At 49.6% G+C, this 16,671-nt stretch overlaps 1 protein-coding gene across 1 annotated transcript in view; it reads left to right on the forward strand.

The window, feature by feature from the left end:
• LOC119406379 (protein tyrosine phosphatase domain-containing protein 1) overlaps window positions 1–16,671 on the forward strand; it is a 90,736-nt gene that overhangs the window by 60,088 nt on the left and 13,977 nt on the right. The window contains exon 4 of the mRNA XM_049420070.1: window positions 2,721–2,836. Coding sequence (XP_049276027.1) covers window positions 2,721–2,836 — 116 coding nt within the window. The remainder of the gene's footprint in view (window positions 1–2,720; window positions 2,837–16,671) is intronic.

Genomic DNA, 16,671 nt, shown 5'->3' on the forward strand with positions numbered 1-16,671 from the left:
ATGGAAGCGTTCTACGAGGCCATTGGTCTGGGGGTGGTAGGCAGCCGTGCGAAGACGATGCGTGCCAAGCAAGCGTAGGAGCTCGTGAAAGAGGGCAGACTCGAATTGCTGTCCTCTGTCAGTCACGATCTTGGTAGGGCATCCGAAGCGGGCAACCCATGTTGTGACGAATGCTGCTGCGACGGTTGCAGCGGAGCTGTCTGGAAGCGGGGTCGCTTCTGGCCATCGAGTAAATCTGTCGACAGCTGTGAGCAGGTAGCGAAATCCGTCACACGGTGGTAGTGGTCCGACGATGTCGATGTGGACAATATGGAAACGATGGTCAGGCTGGAGAAACTGGCGTGTTGGGGGAACAGGGTACCTGTGGACTTTGGCACGTTGGCAGGGTGTACATGCACGTACCCAGTCGCGTACGTCTGCGTTCATCCGGGGCCATACGTAACGCGATGAAACAAGGCGTTGCGAGGCACGAACGCCGGGGTGAGCGAGCTGGTGCAGCGTGTCGAAAAGCTGCTTGCGTAACGTGCGAGGGACAAATGGTCTGGGTGTGCCTGTAGAAGTGTCACAGACGAGGTTGGCGCCATCAAGCAGGATATCGTGCAATCGCAGTGCTGTTTTAGATGAGCGCAGGTGTATGAGCTCGGGATCATTAGCTTGGTGTGCTGCGAGCGTCGGCACATCGAGTGGCGCAGGAGTTGCAGGTGATGTCACGGCGTCCACACGGCTGAGAGTGTCAGCAGGTATGTTCTGGTAGCCGCTGACGTGTCGGATGTCGGTGGCGCTACATATCCATGGTTATTCGTGGCAACTCACGGTAGCCATGGTGACCCACAGTAACCAGTCATGGTAACCAGTTACTCGTGATAACAACACCCATGGTTACACACTCATAGACTTAAAGGGGTACTGACACGACAATTTTCAATTGCCGTTTTCTTGTGTCGAATGAATAGCCAAGCCCTCAAGAGCCTAGAACACGCCCTGGTAAGCGTGAGTTCGCCCTGAAAAATGAATTATAACGTGTTTTTAAAAGTTGGTTTCGGTTCCTACTGTACCCTGATGTCACAACCCGGTATGCGCTTCCCGTCACGTGCTCGAGCAAGATATCGGGAAGTTTATACGGCCGCTCCGCTCCGTGGTTCTGTTGGTGACGCACAGGTGGCCATTTTGTATGTTTTGGTGCCTGACGTCACCACAATTGAGCGTAGTGGTGCGTGATGTCACCAGAATTAACTGATTAGAAATTTGGACACTATGTACTTTATGTTTATGAACCCTATGTACTCCAAGAGCTAAGGAGTAGCCAGCGCCTTATTTGTGCACCAACATCTCCTTACATCATGTCAAAAAAAAAAAAACAAAAAAAAAAAACACTGTAGCCTGAAGTCAGGCTAGTGAGGATGTCGGTAGGCGCGCCTTGGGAAAATTGACTTTAATGTCAGAATAAAGTATCTGCATTTCCCGAGCTTCACACTTACTCGGAGTCAGAGCCGTCTTTGTATACAGAAGATTTGTATGACGGAATAAACTCAGCTTCGAAAATTATTGTCAGTACCCCTTTAACATGGCAAGCAAAGAACAGGCAAATTAAGCGCATTGCATTATGGGACAACGAGCTACACGCGCGGCAGTAACGAAATCTTTCAAATAAATCTGAGTGTTAGGCGATTTTGGCGATTGTTTCCTCTTCTTGCCTCCTCTACTGCTTGTGCGGTTCTGTTCGTGTCACAACGTCCGCGTTCAACTTCTATCAGGTTATTTGTTTTAAGTATAAATCTGCTGAGAGCAGCTTGTTGCGAGCGCTGGTTAACTTTGGGAGATTGCTGTAACGTTAGTGACAAGGCCGGAAATTCGAATTAAAAAAAATTAAATGAGTTTAAGGAGAGGTTGGTGCCTATAGGTGTGGCTCTGGCTACATCCCGTTCTCTTACATAATAGTTTTCATTGTGAAATGTCAATAATCACAAAACAGTACAAAATTGACACATGAACGGACATTCAGGCACCTAATCCCAGTAAAATAAGATTTGTGCATCTATGGAGATTCACATACCTAATCCCAGTACTACGACTTAATTGTCCAAGCGACAGGAACGTTCACACGTCACAAATGTTCACACACACGGAACGTCCACGCTTCACAGAAGCATTCATCAAGGTGATTACAACACAGTCACTGCGCACTTGCCCGCACCTTAAACGCAACTGTCATGATCGCAGAAACAAATGTAGACAGGCACGAAAACACGAGAAACATACGAAAACACGAGAAACATGGGACCAGGAGTACCGGATTATCTGTTTATCTAATGATCGTGCAATAATAGCGCAAGGGACGGGAACTGTGAGAGGTAGGGAACGGATTACAAGACACTTTGTCGAAGTTGACGACACTCTTTTTGATAAATGAGTAAAGAATCGTTCAGCTTTTCTTCTTCACAAAACAAAAGCAGACATCTGCGCATAGTGCAAACTGTGCCCTTGGCGCTGTGAACGTCAACGTAATTTAATGCGCATCTCTTACGGTGCGGCTCGTTCAGTCGTGTAAGAAGTGTGGTCCCCCGATTGTAAAACCTATGGATTACCAAAAATGAATGTGTCTATCGTTATCGCCGACATGTCGAAATATTTTCGACTAATTTTCGGTCCTTTTCTTTTACTGCACGTACCCAACCCCCCTGTGCATCGTGTTTCCATGACGACGGATGGACTCTGGACAGCAACGGCATTAGGTCCGTCTTCAACCTGCAGCTGCCGGGGGAGCACGCCCACTGCGGTAACCCTCTCGAGAGCGGAGGCTTCTCATACGACCCGCAAGACTTCATGGACAATGGAGGTACGTATGTACGTCTCGCTTGTCGGCGCTCCACTAGCCCGCCATGAGAGACGTTCCTTGCGTTACCTGCCTTAAGAATAACGAAAGAATGGGAATTTAAGGGCACGTTTTCTTTGTTCTAATAAAGAAAATGAGCCCTGAAGTTCCCATTCTTTCATTCATTTATAGCGAGGGTCTCATTCTGACAGACTTCATGCGTTCAGGTGGTATGCGAGAGATTATTTGTCACCTGTCAGTTCGTATAAAGATCACGTGCTACGTGACGCCAACAGGCAAAAAAAAAGTGTTCCACAATCGCCGTCACGGCTAGGAGCGGCGCTGATTAACAATCCCAAGTTTAAATACACAGATATACCCCGTAAAGTGGATGGTGGGACGACCGCCGCCGTAGCTCAATTGGTGTTGAGCATCGGACGCGTTATTCGAAGGTTGCAGGTTCGGTCCCTGCCGGCGGCAAGTTGTCTTTTCGCTCATTTCTTCATATTTATACATGATAATTAATACAAATAACGTCCCCCATACTTTCCTTGGCTTGATTATCAGTTGGTTCTCATTAAAAGCTGCCTCAAGGAGAGTCTGGGACGAATACAATAACATTATAACGCTCCGCTGGTTAGCTATAAGGGAAGGCTCTTATACTTTAAAAGGGCTTGAACTGGAGCTTGTTGGCACGGCTTCATAACAGGAAACAGCGCGGGCAAACGGGACAACTGTTTTGTGCGTATATCGTATTTAGCCTGTATACTAAGGGTCTCAAACACGCCGCCCGCACACATTTCGCTAGCGGCCCGGCCCGCACATAACTGCCTTCGCCCTATTTTTAGGGGCGAAGCTCCTCTTAGTCTAACCTTGTCACGCGTCCGGCGTAAGGCGTAACGGGCCCATCACCGATCCTTTGCAAACTGCCCACTACTTCGTCTTTGCAAACATCCCACTACGATCCATCCCCGATCCATTACTTCACCGACCGTAAAGCCGTTATAATGAAGGGGGAACGGAAGCCACGTCTAGCTACCACTTACGATTATTAAAATTTCTTGTATAAATATATACGGTGTTTATCACGTCTTTGATGATGTACTGGGCTATTGCTTTGATTACTGCTGGGCGAAACCACTGAAGATTTCACGGTGTAACCATGATTGCTTCAGGAGCTTCGCCCAAGCTCTTCATCATTCACCCGTGGGTATGCTGTGAATTTTTTAAAAATTTTCTTAGCAAGTATCTTCACGAGCAACACAGACGGGCCTAGTCTCAAGCTTTTGTTTTCGTAAGGCACACCATGCGGTCACTATGAGTTGAAACTAAACGTGGAACAAAAACTATTTCAGAATCGGCGTCCAGATTTTAGTCATTCAGGAGATCGGCGTCGACATGTTTCTCGACACCTCCCTCAGAAATGACCCATATAAGAGATATGTGAAAGGCCTTCTTTTAACTGGTAACGCTCGCTGACATCTTGTTCAAGCTCAACCCCCTCCCCCCTCCCCCTCCCTCCCTTTTGCTCTAACCTTCTTCATTGTCCCGGCCATTGCGGGACGAAATTTCATGAGAGCGGCCCGCTAGCTGAGGTGAGTTTGAGACCCTTGATGTATACAATGCGTGCTGTGATGTCCGCGTATAGAGTAATATGCGCCGCATAAGATCCCTCATCCATGCGGCGGCACTGCATGGTTGCCGACTATACCACGAGAACGCGCCCGTACAGCGACCGTGCCTTGTTGTTCGGTGGCACGAATGCCGGTTAAACCCGGTGCTGGCCGCGTGTTTCCACTGAGGATTTATGCGCAGCTATCCGACGGCTGTGAGGAGCGGCAGTGCACCGCTGTGCACTTACGCTATAAACTGTAAGAGTTATGGCTCACTCTAAGCAAGAAAAAAAAATATTACGTGTTACTCTTTTTTGGTTCGTCTTTCCACATACATAACTATCTTCAAAGACACGTGTTAACTCTCTTTTGGAGAATTGCGCCTCCCATAACCTTCCAAAAGAAAATCGAAGTGTGTCTTTAAAGTGAAACGATGAATCGGTGTATATTGATAAAGTGTGCTCCGAGAACTCTGATGTCGTTATGTAACCATCGTAGGTTTATTAATAGAGAGGAAGACGAAGGTCAAAGTTCAATTCTTAAATTCCGTGCCTAAAATCTCCGCGCATGACGTCACAGATTTCAAAGTGTATTTGTCGTATTTTGGCGGCATTATCTCAATGAATCCTCCTGAAACTTGGTATATTTAACTCTATAGCCCCCTCAGAGGTCAATGTACTTCATATTTAGCCATTCGAAACTACGTGGATCCTAGTAGACGTCGTCAAAATCTATGACGCCACGGGGTTCGGTGCGGGAATATCATGGTGATGTCACCACGCGCATTTTCTCTTTGAGCGTTTTCTCGCTTACCAAGCGACTTCTTGCGGTAAGCGTGGTGATTTTGGAATAGGGAAAGAGTAATTTACCAATAATAGAAAAATCGTTGTTTTTTTTATTAGATGTGTTGAAGGAGAGATTGGTGCCTATACATGGCTCCGGCTACTCCTCTTCCCTGACTTATTGATTAGCGTCACGAACTTATAAATAAAAGTAGACTCACTCACGGCAATGTCCTTTTAAAAGGAATGTTCACACGTCATGCACAATGTCCACGTGATGACAACAATTTTCACACACAAGAATCGTTCGCACTTTGCCGAAGAGTTCAACTCACAGTCCTTTGTAGAATGCGATCTCATCACACAAAAGTCACTGGGCATTGCCCATGCTTTAAACACAGCTGTCTTAAATCACAAGAGGCAACGCGAAATATGTGACCAGAAGTATGTCAACGTGACTCAATATCTTTCTGATATTCCTGACTCTTCTAAAAACTGTACTAAGGCGCGTGCAGCAATGTTTTGAAGAGTTTCTGTTGGCCATGGACCCAATACTTCTGCTAATGATAGCGGCCGTCTGTCCAATCTGTTTAGTTTTTGTAAAAATTTTTCTACGGGAAACAGCATAATTTTTGCAGAGTAGAAGGAGGTGTTCTATGTCTTCTTCTGCCTCTTCACATCTTTTTAGTGTTCCGTACTTAGATTTAGGTGCACGTTAAAGAACCCCAGGTGGTCGAAATTTCCTAAGCCGACCACTCCGGCGTCTCTCATAATGATATCGTGGTTTTCGGACGTTAAACTCCAACAATTACTAATTTGTAGTGTTCCTTCAAGGAGAGATATATGTGGCGAGTCAAAACTCACCGAAAAGCGTAACAGGCAGTTTTTGTTTCCTTAGAGTTTTGGTTAAGGTTCGGAGAACAGTGTTCACCTCATGGAACCATTAAAGACGCATGCACTGACAGAACGACAGAACCACAGCTGGAATATTACAGCGAAGCACGTTGAAATCTGTGACGACACAGTGACGTGTCGGTGTTGTAGTACGATAGCTCAGTTCGCAAAATGGAAGTTTATCATCGATTGCCTTTCTTGCAAAGGAACGTCTTTTTTTCGCTAACTTATCGTTGCCGAAGTTTCGAGAAGAACTCTCAACGCGTCTAAACTGATTCAGTAGAATGACGTGACGTGGAAAGGTCGCTAATTGATTGAGGGGCGGATCGAGAGTCTCGTTAAAATGAGGCGAGCTTGGGGCCGCCAGCGCACCCGCTATAATTAAGTAGCGCCTATACGATACTTCTATACTAGTGGACAACTTTTCTTGACAACGAAGCGAACGCTACAGAGCCAAATCGGGCGCATTCTACAGCTAATGAATGTCATTACACAATTACGTCCTTGTTTTCTACGCCAGATATGAGAGGCTACTCCTTTATTAGATGTGAAGCATCTTATAACGGAGTTCAATCCGGTGGTGGTGGTGGTGGTGGTGTGCGGCGTGACCACCCTTAATGCGCATGCGCGAGCCCTCTCCACATACCTCCTCTCCCTCTCTATTCTCCCTCTCCCATCCCCCTCTCCACTACCCATTTCCCCTACCCTTTCCCTCTTACCCTCTCCCCTCCCCTCCTCCTCTCTCCCTCCCCTCTCCACTATCCCTCTCCCCTTTGCCTCTCTCCCCTCCCCTCTCCACTCCCCCTCTGAAACGCGGGCTCTACATGCGGAAACGCTGCTTCGCATCGCCTCAGGTCCCCTTTAGCAGGAGAGAGAGAGAGAGAGAGTAAAACGTCTTTATTGATGTTTGCATGGCAAAGAAGCGCGTGGGAGGAACCCCTAGTCCGGGGTCCCTAAGATGACTCCAGCGACGAGTCGGGCCCGCTGTATTACAGCAGATGGTGTGATTTTTTCTACATGTAGCTCTTTGAGACAGGACACAACGCACACGAGTGAGATGTTTGTACTTATTTCACCTTATACGTCGTGACTTTGTGTTTTTGCACGTATGAAAAAGTCCCGCGTTTCAAGTGTACCTCAAACGCTAAGAGGCATCTGCGTCGGTATGCAACGCCTATTGAGCGCAGCCATCACTCGCCACAGCTGTACGAGACGCGCGCCAAACCGGAATACTTCTCGTAGGAATACATATTGTAGCGGGGTTGCAGCTATGACTATGGTGAGGTGTGCGAAGAAGAGGCAGACGACGTGTCGGTGTGCTGGAAGTAACAACCGCCATCTTGACTGCTGGACCATCCTACACTGTAAATAAGTTATAAATATATTCGCAACATTTTGGTGGTGGTGCTGGGTACTACGCAAGACGGAACTCCGCAGCGGACGTATCCTGGACAGCCGCAATATGTCAACAGAAAGCAACTCTGCTGCTGCCGCTTCGACCGCGCCTCCGGTACAGCCGGTACAGCCGGTCGTATTGACTCAACCCCGCGATCCCGGTAACTTCTGCGGCACCGACCACGTTGACGTCGATGACTGGATCGCGAAGTATGAGCGGTTTGCAGCGGTCTACCGGTGGGACCCTACAATGATGCTTGCCAACGTTGACTTCTATCTCTGCGGAACAGCAGGTACGTGGTTTCAGGCTCATGAAGCTGACATAACCAGTTGGGATGCCTGTAAACAGAAGCTTCGTGACCTATTTGGTAGAGCCGTCGGACGCCAGCGGGCCGCTTCTAAAGAACTCTCCTGTCGGGCACAATCTTCGACCGAATCGTATGTCTCCTACATCCTTGACGTCCTGGCCCTTTGCCGACGTGTCGACACCAACATGTCAGAGGGTGACAAAGTAAGCCACTTGCTCAAGGGAATTGCGGATGATGCTTTCAATTTACTAGTGTCTAAAGACTGCTCCACCGTGGACGACATCATCAAAGAGTGCCGCCGGTTCGAAGAACTGAAGAGTCGCCGCATTGCCCAGCATTTCGTGCGACTTCCGAACACGGCCGCTACATCATCTTGCGAGGACCTTCAGCCGCCATGCGGTCAACCGCCTACCAACGAGAGCGTAGTTCGCATCGTGCGCCGAGAAATCGAGGCGGCGTCGCCACCATCTTTCCTGACGCGGCCATCTGATGATCCTCGACCAACGATCTCGTTGATCCAGCAGGTTGTGAGGGAAGAGCTTGCAAATGTCGGACTGCAGCCGGTGTGTTCGTTGACGGAACCTCGTGTCAGTTCCATAACGCCTCCTCGTGCACCGGAAATGTTTCGCCGCTATCGTGACCCTGCCCAGTGGAGAACGCAGGACGACAAGCCGATCTGCTTTCGTTGCCACGGTGTAGGACATATTTCTCGCTACTGTCGTTCTCGCACCTTTCCATCTCGCTCGTTTTCTGGCTATCGACGTGACGACAACCACCGGCCCCTGCAGTTTCCCGCTCGTGACGGTGGGCCATACGCTGAGGCTCCTGCGACATCGGTCCGACGCTCCAGCCGTTCGCCGTCCCCAAGCGATCGTCGCTCCCGGTCACCTCAGCCCCGTCGCCATTCGTCGCCCCGCCCTACTGGACGCCCATACTCGGAAAACTGAGCAATGCAGCTCCCGGAGGTGACGCTGCATTCGACCCCCGACCTGAAAACCCTCTGCTGACCCTTACTACGGACCAGAACCTGCTTGCTGTGGAAGTGGATGGCCTACCTGTTACTGCCCTCATTGATACCGGCGCACATATTTCTATTATGAGCTCTGATCTCCGTGCAAGATTAAAAAAGGTCCTTACGCCGCCCGAGTCCCTATTTGTACGTGTCGCTAGTGGAGGAACTCCGGCTGTACTCGGAATGTGCACGGCACGTGTGAGGTTCTCCGACCGCCAGACGTCCGTTCTGTTTCATGTTCTCGCTCATTGTCCACATGATGTCATCCTCGGACTCGATTTCTTGTCTGACCACTCTGCTGTCATTGACTGCTCGGCCGGTGTTGTACAACTTGACTTGCCTGCGTCCGCCGACGTGTCGGAGGTGGTTCAGACCAAACTTTCGTGTGCCGAGGCTATTCGTCTGCCACCACAAGCCCTAACTTGCGTCGCTGTTGAACCCTATCCCAATGTACCGGATGGTGATTACGTGGTTTCTCCTTCTCCCAGTGTTCTACTGGCCCGCAGCATCTCCTCTCCGTACACAGTTGTAACTGTTACAGCGAACAAGACGTGCCTTCCTCTTCTGAACTTCGGATTGAGCCCTCAAGTCCTACCACAAGGCATTGCTCTTGCTACTCTGTCACCGTCGCACGAGTGCCAGATCTCATCGGTGTCACCTGAACTGCCCGTTGTCGTCTCTCCGAACCCGCATAGAGTCGACGCAGTCACCTCTCCTACACTGCACAACAACATCTCCAAGATGATTGCCTCAGAACTTTTGCCCTCTCAAGTTAAAGACCTCACTGATCTCCTTATGATCTACTCTGACATATTTGACTTCGACGGTAGGCCCTTAGGCCAAACCTCGCAAGTCAAGCACCGCATAGATACCGGTGATGCAGCTCCAATTCACAGGCGTCCTTACCGAGTTTCACCATCAGAGCGCCAAGTTATTCAACAGGAGGTCGACAAGATGCTCACAAAAGGCATTATTGAGCCTTCTTCGAGTCCGTGGGCTTCCCCTGTAGTCTTAGTTAAAAAGAAAGACAACACCTGGCGTTTCTGCGTAGATTATCGGCATTTAAACAAGATCACCAAAAAGGATGTCTACCCGCTTCCTCGTATCGACGATGCCCTGGACTGCCTTCATGGTGCTACCTATTTTTCTTCGATAGACCTACGCTCTGGTTACTGGCAAATCGCCGTAGACGACCTCGACCGTGAGAAGACTGCCTTTGTAACGCCTGACGGTCTCTACCAATTCAGAGTCATGCCGTTCGGCTTGTGCAATGCGCCGGCCACGTTCGAGCGGATGATGGACACGCTTCTGCGCAGCTTTAAATGGTCTATCTGCCTGTGTTACCTGGACGACGTCATTGTATTTGCCCCCACCTTTGAGTCTCACCTCGACCGACTTTCGTCCATCCTTTCAGTGTTTCGTGCGGCTGGGCTACAACTTAATTAATCGAAATGCCACTTTGGCCATCGCCAAGTTGCTATTCTCGGGCATCTCGTTGACTCATCTGGCATCCGACCCGATCCCGACAAAGTTCGCGCTGTCCTCGATTTTCCCGTACCAACTTGTGCCAAAGACGTTCGAAGTTTTGTGGGCCTATGCTCATATTTCCGACGATTCGTCAGAAACTTCGCAGATATTGCCCGCCCCCTCACTGATCTTCTCAAGAAAGATGTGCCATTTTGGTGGGGTCCTGACCAAGCCAGTGCTTTTTCCCGCCTCATTACGCTGCTCACCACACCGCCGATCCTCGCCCACTTCGACCCGTCTGCTCCAACCGAGGTACGCACAGACGCTAGTGGTTACGGCATTGGCGCTGTGTTAGCCCAGCGTCAATCCGGTCATGATAGAGTCCTTGCGTATGCCAGCCGGCTCCTCTCCCCTGCCGAACGCAATTACTCTATTACTGAGCGCGAGTGCCTGGCGCTTGTATGGGCAGTTGGTAAATTCCGCCCCTATTTATATGGTCGACCTTTCACCGTTACCACAGACCACCACGCTCTATGCTGGCTTTCAGCACTCAAAGATCCAACAGGGCGCCTAGCTCGTTGGGCTCTGCGCCTCCAGGAATTCACGTACACAGTGGTCTACAAGTCCGGCCGTCTACATCAAGACGCCGACTGCCTTTCTCGGTACCCCGTTGACGATCCAGACCACGTAACGGATGACACGTCCATCTGTATCTCCTCGCTCTCTGCTTTCGGCAACATCGGTGACGAGCAACAGCGTGACGCGTCCCTACGAGATCTAATCACCCGCCTGAATACTGACTCGACGGACAGTTCGCTTCGCATGTTCGTCATCATAGACGGTATCTTATACCGCCGGAACATGCGCCCAGTGGGACAGGAACTACTAGTTGTAGTACCCACTCATCTCCGCTCGACCGTACTTCAGCAACTACATGATGTACCAACGGCCGGCCACCTTGGTGTTGCCAGAACGTACGACCGTGTCCGCCGACGCTTTTTCTGGCCCGGCCTCTACCGTTCCGTACATCGTTATGTCGCTTCTTGCGAGTCGTGCCAACGCCGGAAAGGCCAGCTGTACACCCCGCCGGGCTCCTTCAACCCATAGACATACCTGCTGAGCCTTTTTTTCGTGTTGGCCTCGACCTTCTGGGACCTTTCCCACTTTCTCACAACGGTAACAGATGGGTCGCCGTCGCTACGGATTATTCTACCCGTTTTGCCATTACGAGACCTCTCCCGAGCAGCTGCGCTACAGACGTCGCCGACTTTTTGATACAAGACGTCATCTTACATCACGGCGCTCCTCGTCAACTCATCACAGACCGAGGCCGCTACTTTTTATCCAAGGTAATCGAGGACCTACTTCGCTCTTGTGCAACCAAGCACAAGCTTACAACGGCCTATCATCCCCAAACGAACGGACTCACAGAACGTTTGAATCGCACGATCACTGACATGCTCGCCATGTATGTCTCGACTGATCATCGCGACTGGGACATTGCTCTACCCTTTGTCACTTTCGCCTACAACAGCTCGCGCCACGATACTGCTGGATATTCTCCCTTTTACCTTTTGTATGGAAGAGAACCGACCTTGCCGTTCGACACGCTCGTACCCATCCCTGACCACATCTCCACCGAATATGCTCGCCACGCTATCAGCACAGCCGAAAAGGCCCGCCAGATCGCCCATCGACGCCTTTCGGACTCTCAACTCAGCCTGAAACATAGATACGACAGTTGCCACCGGAACGTTCGCTTCAATCCGGGTGACCTCGTTCTCCTGTGGTCTCCGTCTCGGCATGTTGGCCTGGCCGAAAAACTTCTGCCCAAATACTCCGGCCCCTACCGTGTGCTACGCCAGGTGACTGAGGTTACCTATGACATCGCCCCTCTGGACCCTACGGCGCCCTCTACGTCTTCAAACGTCGTCCACGTCGCTCGCCTGAAGCCGTACCTTTCGCCCACCACCTGCTAACAGGCGCCGAGTCGGCGCTTTCGCCGCCGGAGGTCGATGTAGCGGGGTTGCAGCTATGACTATGGTGAGGTGTGCGAAGAAGAGGCAGACGACGTGTCGGTGTGCTGGAAGTAACAACCGCCATCTTGACTGCTGGACCATCCTACACTGTAAATAAGTTATAAATATATTCGCAACAATATGAAGAAGCTGGGCCCCGCAGCTTTCCCTTCATTGCCACGGAAAGCTGTCCACGAGTGTACCGTGGCCTCCGCGATTAGCTCCGGCAGCGCGCGGCGTGTTGCTGGAGCTAATCGCGGAGGCCACACTTCTACAGAGCCTCAAAGAATGTCGAGTACGCGCGCAAATAATTCCGTAAGTAGTGTCCGAGTATCTTCCAGGATCATTACGGTACGAATTCGCACATAAACCATGCGCAAACACTCCAGGAAACACAAGACCTCGTATCGTCGAATTAAAAGCCAGGTTCAATGTGTAACAACATCAGCGGTGGCTTTAACGTTGACTCCCTTCGAAGCTAGCCTGCAGATTTAAGACGGAAGACTGCGGTTAGAATACCGGGTACATGTACGGAGTCGCCACTGATCTATAGGCTTGTAAGGACCTCCAAGCAGCTTAACTTTGTAAGCATATCATCCGGGTGTACATTCTCATTCTATTGACAACTGGGGCTGTGTTATTAGGGACAGCTGCTTACGGTTCCCCCCCCCCCTCCTCGAGTGCACGGTGCTCTAAAGGCTCGTTCACACATGCAAATAGCACCAGCCGCGCGACCAAGTTAGTTGCAAAGCGACTGCTTTGGCTCACTCGCTCGATGTTCGATTTTTGGTCGCCTTTACAAAAATAGATTTAGATAGTCTATAGACTGTCTAAATCTATTTTCGTAAGGGGCGGGACTGCAATCGCAAACCTCTGAACCAATCAGATGTGCAGGAACCGGAAGTCACATCAGCTTATTTTACGGGCAATAGCAAAGAGACCGGACATGGATTCAGTGTGGCGACGGGTATAGGTCGCACGCAGGTGTGAACATCGGTCGCGTGGAGTCACTTTTTGGTCACCAGTCGCAAACGGTCGCGCGACCGGTGCTAGTCGCAGGGGTGAATGAGCCTTTAGTAGATCACGCTTTTTTTTAAACACGATGTGAGATCACTGTGTAAATTTAAGTAAGCTGCAGTGGCCAATAGGGATCATGGTATATGAATCAGCGGCACTTGCTCTTTACTTGATAGGTCCTTGATCCACATTCGTATGAAAAGCTGACTGGCTCGCAATATTGAAAATCTATAGGCGTTCGTCTATATATTAATAGCGGAAGTGTCAGTCAATGTAATTCTAAACGAAACGCTGCACTCATGTCTAAAGAAATTACATAGTTAAAAGAAAAGTTTGTACAGTAAGCAGTGTTTCTAAGCGTACACTAAATATAAATTTCATAGGATAGGTATTAGCCGAAGCTAAGGACGGCACAAGACGAGACAAATTAACAAACAAAAAAAAAAGCCACACCCAAGCTTCTAGGCTTTCACAAGTGGGAGAGCGCAAGGTTGCAGTTATGCACTCGTTACAACATAATAAGAATTTCTTGGGTCTTACAACCGAAAACCACCATATGATTATAAGGCACGCCGTAGTGGAGGCCTCCGGAAATTTCGACCATCTGGCGTTTGACGCCCACTGACATCGCGCAGTAGGTGAATCTCTAGCATTTCGCCTCCATCAAAATGCGGGATCGAACCTGCGACCTTCGGGTCAGCAGCCGAGCACCGTAACCACTGTACCACCGCGGCGGACCACTCATTATAACATTATAACATATATTACTGTTGTAGAAAATGTATAGTTCCCGGCATCGCTAAGTGTAACAGGGCCTAATAAAGGAATGCCTGTCATCGGCTTGAGTTGTTCCGCAAACAACTGAAGCGAATGCTAAACTGGTCGACAAGCAAAGAAAAAAAAAGAACTCACAGGGACACTTATGCAATCACCTAAGACGACTAGAAGGCGAAAGACGTCTTCTTCTCAGTCAATGTATTGATCACGTCTCGCCACCGCCTGAAAGCCATGTGCCCCTAACGTCATTTTGCACTGACTCTAGGATCAGAGGCACCTCGGCTAGTTTTGCACTGCCTCCGTGATCGGCCCACCTTTGATCAAGCAAGGATGTCACGTGATGACTTCACCAGGCGACGTCACGTCACTATGAAGTCCCGATGAGGCATAATGATGTCCCAAATTTCAGTGATCTGTGACGTCATGATGACGTCATATGGTGACGTCATCACGTAATGAGGACTTTTTGCGGGAGTCGTGTTGACGCCGCCGACGGGGGACGCCGGTCAATTTTCGCGTTTGATGAGGCATCGAAGGCTTTCTCATTAAAAAAAAGGTAGACAGCTCAGTCGCAGGATTGTGCTTCAGTCACGGCATTGTGACAGTGATGGTGTTAGAAGAGGCAATAGCCAATATGAGCCGCCATTTAGCCATACTTAACCAAAATAATTTAGCACTAGCCAACGTTAGTCATCATTAACCACATTTTGGCAAACATTGTTCTAAACTAGGCGACATGAGCCATCAACTAGCCGAATAATATAGCCGGTGCTAAGCAGCGCGGGTTGTACGCAAGTAAATGCGATAGTCGAAAACACGCAATTTAGCATGACGCTCTGTTAGACCTCACTGCCTTCGGGATCGGCCCATATTTTGTATTAAAAATCTGTTATCGCACATCGGACAACGCACATACACCGTTGAAGAATGTGTGTAAAAAAGACATAGGAGGGCACTATCTTACAAGAGCTATGCTTCAGTGCACTAGAACTAGTTCACTGTAGCTATGCCTACATACCTTTTCAACGAAGGCTTCCTGGGTGCCGCCATAATCCCCTATGAGTGGTGGTAACTGCGTGACCCCCCAAAAATGCACTGCCGAAGCAGCGACGTCATTCTTTGTACTCCCATGGTACTTAGCCTGAAAGGAGGTGCTCCCCGACTCCGTTGACAGAGAGGGAGCACCTATTTTCTGGGCTGTTGCAAGATAGTACAAAAGCCGACGTCGCTACCTCGGCAGTGCATTTCTGGCGGGGAGGGGGTCAGGCATATTTACCACAGCTCATAGGGAATTAGAGCGGCACCCAGGGAGCCTTCATTGGAAAGATGCGTAGGTTAACGGGTATTCAGACGGGGGAGAAATGCTCCGGGGATAAAGGCGGAGCCTAGTGACGTCAGCTCGCGAGGAGAAATCTCCACAAATGCCCCCCACTCACACGGACGAGGCGAACGGAGGGGGAGACCAGTGTTACTAGACTACTCTAGTGGCTTGCACCACCCGTTTGACGAGCTGCTGACGACGAGCTGCAGACGACCATGCAGCTGCAGACTGTACACCGGCGGCCGCTCTGTGCAGGAGCAAGTGCAACGATGTGGCCAAACAAGAGCTCGAAATTTCGCCATATCCCCCACCGCCGGGGGATTGTTTGTCCTTTCGGGGAAAAGGTCCCCGTTTCCCCCGAGGAGGCGCGAGGGGGTCACGCCCACTCGCTAATCCGTGACGTCGCGGTCACATGATCCGCAATCCCCCCGTCTCCTCCGAGCATTTCTCCCCCGTCTGAATACCCCTTTAGAGACGCAATAAGTATCTTTATTTTGAAAATGGATCTTCGGAGAGGCGTCTTTAGAGTGGTACGTACGTTCAAAATTTGATGGAGTCCCGTGGAGCGAGAAAAGGAGGTGCTCTGTCAACCGTGAGAAGAACAAAATCGGAGACAGATTGGACCACAGCAAGGAGTGTGGACAGCGGCTGCTTAGGAGGGTCGATTTGCGGCGCCGACTGCGAGGCTAAACATTGCCTTTGGAAACACAACCACCACCACCGCAACCTAATTACGTCGGGTCCCCGACGTTAATTAAACTACCGCGCCATCAAGAAAGGCAAGGCACGCGAAACAGTCCGGACACGTGTGTACCGACAGCCCTTAGGTTAAATTAGTGTAAAGGTTCGAGTCCTGTCTATGTTAGCGAATGTCTTTTTTCCCTTCCACATATACGACACGTCATAGACGCCAGATAACCAAAAGGCCCTTTTGTTTCTATATAAAGACTGTCCTAAACATTATTTACTTTCTTTGCCGCAGGTAGTCTAATCAGTGACATTGTCCAAACAGGTTCCTTATCTTTGTCTTCATCCTACCTCGGCAACTGAAACATGGTTTGTCGCATTTGCAGCGTGATATGCCTTTTTGAATATGTAGCACTGGTTTTGTCTATATACCTGTATAACGTAAATTGTGTCAGCTGCGCTTTTTTTCTGTCATGTTGTACTTGCTATTACGTTGATGCAAGCTGAATGAAAACCAACAGACAATGAAGCCATTCGTAATGAAACCATATTGTAATTACTACAATAC

Source organism: Rhipicephalus sanguineus, chromosome 10 (genome assembly GCF_013339695.2).
Source record: "Rhipicephalus sanguineus isolate Rsan-2018 chromosome 10, BIME_Rsan_1.4, whole genome shotgun sequence".
NCBI classification, from domain to species: domain Eukaryota; kingdom Metazoa; phylum Arthropoda; class Arachnida; order Ixodida; family Ixodidae; genus Rhipicephalus; species Rhipicephalus sanguineus.